Source organism: Mizuhopecten yessoensis, unplaced genomic scaffold (assembly GCF_002113885.1).
Source record: "Mizuhopecten yessoensis strain PY_sf001 unplaced genomic scaffold, ASM211388v2 scaffold6863, whole genome shotgun sequence".
Lineage (NCBI taxonomy): Eukaryota > Metazoa > Mollusca > Bivalvia > Pectinida > Pectinidae > Mizuhopecten > Mizuhopecten yessoensis.
The window spans coordinates 408,736-414,569 of NW_018406762.1; the positions used below are offsets into that span (position 1 = coordinate 408,736).

The 5,834-nt window shown below is 39.1% G+C and overlaps 1 protein-coding gene across 1 annotated transcript; it reads right to left on the reverse strand.

The window, feature by feature from the left end:
- Window positions 1–345: 345 nt before the first annotated feature.
- On the reverse strand, window positions 346–2,578 carry LOC110452733. Its single transcript, XM_021501379.1, has one exon. It carries the CDS (start codon window positions 2,508–2,510, stop codon window positions 903–905), a length of 1,608 nt encoding a protein of 535 aa, XP_021357054.1. The 5' UTR covers window positions 2,511–2,578; the 3' UTR covers window positions 346–902.
- Between the last annotated feature and the right edge of the window lie 3,256 nt (window positions 2,579–5,834).

Below are 5,834 nucleotides of genomic sequence, written 5' to 3' on the forward strand. Positions count from 1 at the left end.
AATATACCCATGTCATATTTTTTTGCGTATTAACCCATATAATATGACCTATCAGCCCTGTGATTGGCTGTAAGTTTCAATTGTTTCAATTGTGACGTCACGCCTAGGGCAAGTACATGACGTCACAGACTTCCGCACTTGAGTCAAAATGGTAGCTTTTTACATTTCGAGGTTGCATGAAAATTGTCCAGTTTCACGAATAAATGTATTGATTATGTGATAAAAAGCATCTTACACCTGTTTTCATTTCATATGAAATTTATGAAATTCGTCATGAATTTTTCATTTTAGCTCCCCAGAGGCTCGCTAAATTGACAAATTCTTAGACTCATCAATCTCATATGAAATGGAACTCATGTAAGATCATATATATACAACGACAACCGTCCAAATGTAGGCAAAATAAACCATTTACGTCAAGTGATACATGATATTGAAGTTTATGAGATATAACATTATTATATAGAGGATATATCAAAACAAAGTCAATTGAATCTATCTGTTGTCACAACAGGTGATTAAAAGACTGCCCTAAACACGGGCATACTTTTTTTTGTCCGGGAAAATATTATCAGCACATGTATTCAGTACAAACTAAACTTTTCTTTTGAAAACAAATTTTCCGGATGGATGCGGTTCCTCTATTTTTCGGTCCACTATTTCCATTACATGCAACATACAGTTTATTATCAACCGTTAACGTTACTGGTTATCTAGCTTCACGCCTTAATAAAGTCAACGTCAAGTGTACACCACATATCAATGACTGCTCCATTCAATTATATATATCTATATATGTAGTACAGGTAGAACATTAAGGGATTATCTCTAAACACATATTTACCAGGCTATATTTTTTATCATTAACACGGATTTCTGTATGTCACAATACTTTTCTAACTCTACAGTCCTATCACGTGTACGGTACCGTCATTACACCCGATCCACACGTTTCCACACGTGTCCACAGCCACCGCTGTAGGTCCGATCACTCCATGTTTCTGGTCCAGGAGACACGTGGCCTGTGTACTATCTCTCGGTAGGACATACACCTGGTTGTTAGTGTAGTCCGGTACAAACAGTCTGTCGTACTTGTCACGTGACATCTTACAAAGGTTCCTTCTACCAAGCTTTTGACCGTTGTTGAGTTCACCAGACCATTTATATTTGGTTGTACCAGAACTGTCTGTTATGATTGATACATTGAAAGAGTCCGACACTGCAATGTCTCCTGCCGACAAACATGTTATATTCAGTCCATTCATTCCACACGTCACCTTCCTCACAATCGTACCTGACTGATTCAGTACCACTACGTCTGGTGAAGCTGTACTAACAAACACCTCGCCCTTCTCGTTGATGCTGATGTCATATGTTTTATGTGGTCTGATGTCAGCAAATGTTGTCACTTCTTTGTTGTGTAGTGATAGTTTATATACAAATGTACTACGTGGATTACTGGTTATAAGTATGTCTGTTGTCCCGACCATGGCTATTCTGTACGGACAGAAGTCGAGATTTACTGTCTTTATGGCCACACCCTCCTTGTTGACCAGTACCAGACCCTGGTATTTATTTATTGATAACCATGCGTGTCTGTCGTCGACTGGACATATACCGAACATTTTATTTTGCTGAGTAACAGTAAACTTAGAAAGACGTTGAACGTGTTTACTGTCGATGTCTGTCTTCTCGTACTGGTTCCCGTGGTGTAATTCACCTAACATTTTCGTCAACAGGACGCGGTCGATACTTCCGGTAACAAAGCTTGGTAGTTTCGGTAGAACAATCTTCACATTAACATCATACAAAGGTAGAGTTGTTCTCAATGACCTTTCCATTTCAAATGTACTCGTTGTATCCGTCTTTTCCGCTTTTTCAAGCAGACTCGTCAACTCTCTGACTTTTTTCTCCGATTCTTGACCATCATTTTGGTGCATTATTGCGTCTTCCTTTTCCAGGGACGATAACTCGGCCAGAACTGCATCCGCGATAGAATCTATTTCTGACTTCATCATTGCCCGTTGTGTGTTAACGTCTTTTCTCATTATATCAATGTTACCTTTGAATGTTTTGTTACCATGCTTCGACGTCTCGTTTTTGAAGTGTGCAATTCTAGCAGATATTGCTGTCATATGTTCTTGCAGATTTCGCTTTTTTATTTGAAATTCGTCTTCAAAATGTTTCCAGTTGTGTTGTTTGTGTGTCTGGGAAAAACACATCAAACACATCAGAATGTCGCAATCACAACAGTACACGTCACACAGTTTACCGGGGTGTAGTTTACATACCTCAGGTACAGGCTTGTCGCCCTGACGGGTAGCCTCTCCTATCAATACCACCTCGTCGTTTTTAGTTTTCTTTCCGCGGGAATGGGCTTCCTTACACCGGTCACATAAATTATCTTGACAATCGTTGCAATACCATCTAACTCCGTCTTCACTGTCACACAAAGCACACGTGTAGGTTACGGGTTCCTGGGCACGGACAACGGATCTGTTACTTGCCATATTGTAGGTTGAATTTTACCGATGTGATTTCACTTTACTCATAAGATGAAAATCGTCGCCAATTTGTTGCTCCGTCGTACATATAGATTTTATTACATGTACTGTTACAAGACGTCACGTGACTAGTTAGACAGATATGTAACTCAGCTGATCTTTGATCTGAATATAGAGGCAGACATACCTGCGTTCAGAATATACTAAGTTATATTCAGATACATAGTTCAAAACGACAGATAAACGTATCTCGTTTATCTTACAGTACACGTACTATCCTCGTCTGCCATGTGTATTTTAAACAGGACGACACTGTCGATACCAATAACCCTCGCGATAGGAAGTCATCACACACTGCTTCATCAACATTAATTAAGGAGTCCCGTACCGTTGCCACAAACGTATCTCAGTATTGGAAACATTTTTTTCTGGTTTAATTATAGCTTAGATGAACCATTTCTGAAAAGAAACCTAAACTATGCAGGACATTTTTGAGAGAAAAAAAAACCATTGAATGAACACATTATAATCAACAACAGCCTTTTCAGTGTAAGCATTCAGCGGGGCGAGACTAGGAATTCAGAACGTTGTTCTTCTGCTCTAACCGACTGAGCTACCTGGTCAGCGGAAATCTCCTGGCCCAACTGTGCTACTGTGATATCCAAACGGAAGTAAAGGGGAGGTAACTGTATATAGGACAAAAACAGTGCAGTGGGACAGGTATTCTTATCAGCAGGACAAAAACGTAGCGGTAACGGTAAGTTCAACCACTGACAGCGACAAATACGGACGAGCAAGAGCAACACAAAGGTATGCGCGATAACAATCGTTATACCGAGGAAACATTCAATCGACTATCAATGCGAATAGTTACACGGACGCTGTATTCGGTATAAATTTATTTATATAAGGCAACAGCGTGATTTCCATCTACAGTTCGGCAGTGTAAGTCACGTGTACACATTACTTTTTATCTAAAATGTGGAAAGTTTAACCACAGGTATATGAACAGTAATGAGAATGCAATTGCCAATCGAGTTAGTTACAAACAGTTTTAATAGGGGAGTTCCTAAACAGTCCCACAATGACCATATCTGTATCGGGGTAATATAATTCCATGAATGACTGTCAATCTGTTTCTTCCAATCAAATACATATCGCTTATTCACGAGTGACGGATCTTGAAATTATTTATGACAACTTAATCACGGTTATATCAAAATAAAATCTAGCCTGTCAGAATCACAGGAGAACACGCACATCCAAGTTCAGCTTATCGGTACACGGGCAGTCAATTAATCCATGGAAGGGCAACAAGAACTGAGTGTAAAGTTGAAACATCGCTGTGCACACTTCACAGGTTTTCCGCTCCATTTCCGGTTTGAATACACATATGCGGGGCGCATGGGTGTGTATTCAATGGACGTCTCCGGTAGTTGCAAATCACATAGTGCCTACGTGGGCGCCAATGTAACGTAGTCGGATTTTTAGGGGAGGGTCTTGGCGTAATAACGACCGACACAAGATTCTCTTCATAGATGTGTTTAATGATGAGAACATAGACAAAAGTCCCTACAACAAATAAATAGCTATATTCAATACATAGTACCGAAACTAACGCGCCCAACTATACAACAATAGCGCGTACTTTAAAATAACTCTACGAATACATTTACATAGATTCGATCACATACATATATTCTATTATCGTTTATATATAACTGACAAAGTACAAATAGACCACAGGAAATATCACGACGAACATTATCTACCAATAAGTTACAATTATCAGTAAAATTACCGATCGCATATTAATGTAATGATAACAAATAAATAAATAATAATGTTAAACTTACTTGGCATGTGGTGCCCAGGACGTGAATAAATAAATATAGATTAGATCTACATCTTTGTGAAAAATACAACCTCTCTGATAGATGGTCAAAGAAGAACTACCAAACGGCGGCAAAAGTACAAAAGAGAGAAAAGGAAAACGCAACGCGCATGTCCTGTACTGTCCGTCAGTGGTCAAACCTGTTTTATACCTACATACGTCATACGAACACTCTCCGGACACTCACGAACCGCACATACAAAACACACAACGGGCAATTACCTAACACACGGTGTAAGATACGCACAACGCAACAATCACACAACGAGCACCGTACGCATATCAGGCCAACAGACACACACTAACACGACGTGGGATACGAACAACACAGACATAACACAACGAGCGATAATAAATATAAACCCTAAAAACAATCCAAATTAACAGGGTGCCACATTAATAATTGTGCTACTAGTGATATTATATCCAGAGCGACAGTTCAAGAACCAGTTCAGACCCTTGATGATATAGAATTCTTACGAGTCGTGATAATTATCGCGACATTTGACTTAATCGCTTTACCACAGTTGTTCGTATTTCGAAAATAAAGCACGACTAAAATAGAGAGAGAGTTTGCTTTTATAGTACACTTAGCAAGTAACCTTAAAAATAACATTACAAACCAATGTGCAAATGCACTGAAACATTACACATTTAATAATAAGGTCTTAAAAACGTATGCGTACACTGTATGACATTGACAGTGTTCTACTTTGTATTCAATTATGAAACTTGAGAGGCAACAACCCAAAAATATATACAAGAGAGGGGATAAGGGAGGAAATTGAGAGGGGACTTTTCTATGGCTGAGCATGGAAAAAGGGGGGTGATTATGAAGCCAAGGTAGAATTACGTCAATGGGACAGGCTCGAAATGGCATGGTTGTTACAATTGTTGGGACAGCAGCATACATATAACCCAACGACATTGCAGCAAGTCAAGATATTGTACATGAACAGAAGGATCATAATTACCCCTGACAAGAAAATTATTTGGCCGTAGAAAACCGAAAAAAACGACAAGGCAGGCCTCCAAAAACACTATGTTATATTTGCCTGACATATCAAGGTAATAAAGCATTTTTAACAAAATGTTTTGGATAACTGCCATTTCACACGACTATGCCATACCAAGTTTACGCTTCATTCCAGTCAATAAATACCGAATTCTCCAGTACGTTAAAATAGGGTCTGATAAACCCTGGGATTTGTGAAGAATAGACCTCAAGTAAATCTTTAAGGATACTAAATTGAAAGCGTTTTACGTCTACTAGATAGGCAGCATATAACCCTATGGTAAGAATATCAGGACTCTCATGTGCAGCACACACATTCTGGTAAGTCCAGAGGTGAGTATTGTATGTATTCAACGTGGATTTAGCCCATCCCTTGTCGAGCAAGCGAGTTACCCATTTTTAAGTCCCTTTCGCCACACAC

Bases quoted from the DNA above. Each gene is read 5' to 3' on its own strand.
- LOC110452733 (XM_021501379.1), bottom strand. From the start codon at position 2,510: ATGGCAAGTAACAGATCCGTTGTCCGTGCCCAGGAACCCGTAACCTAC.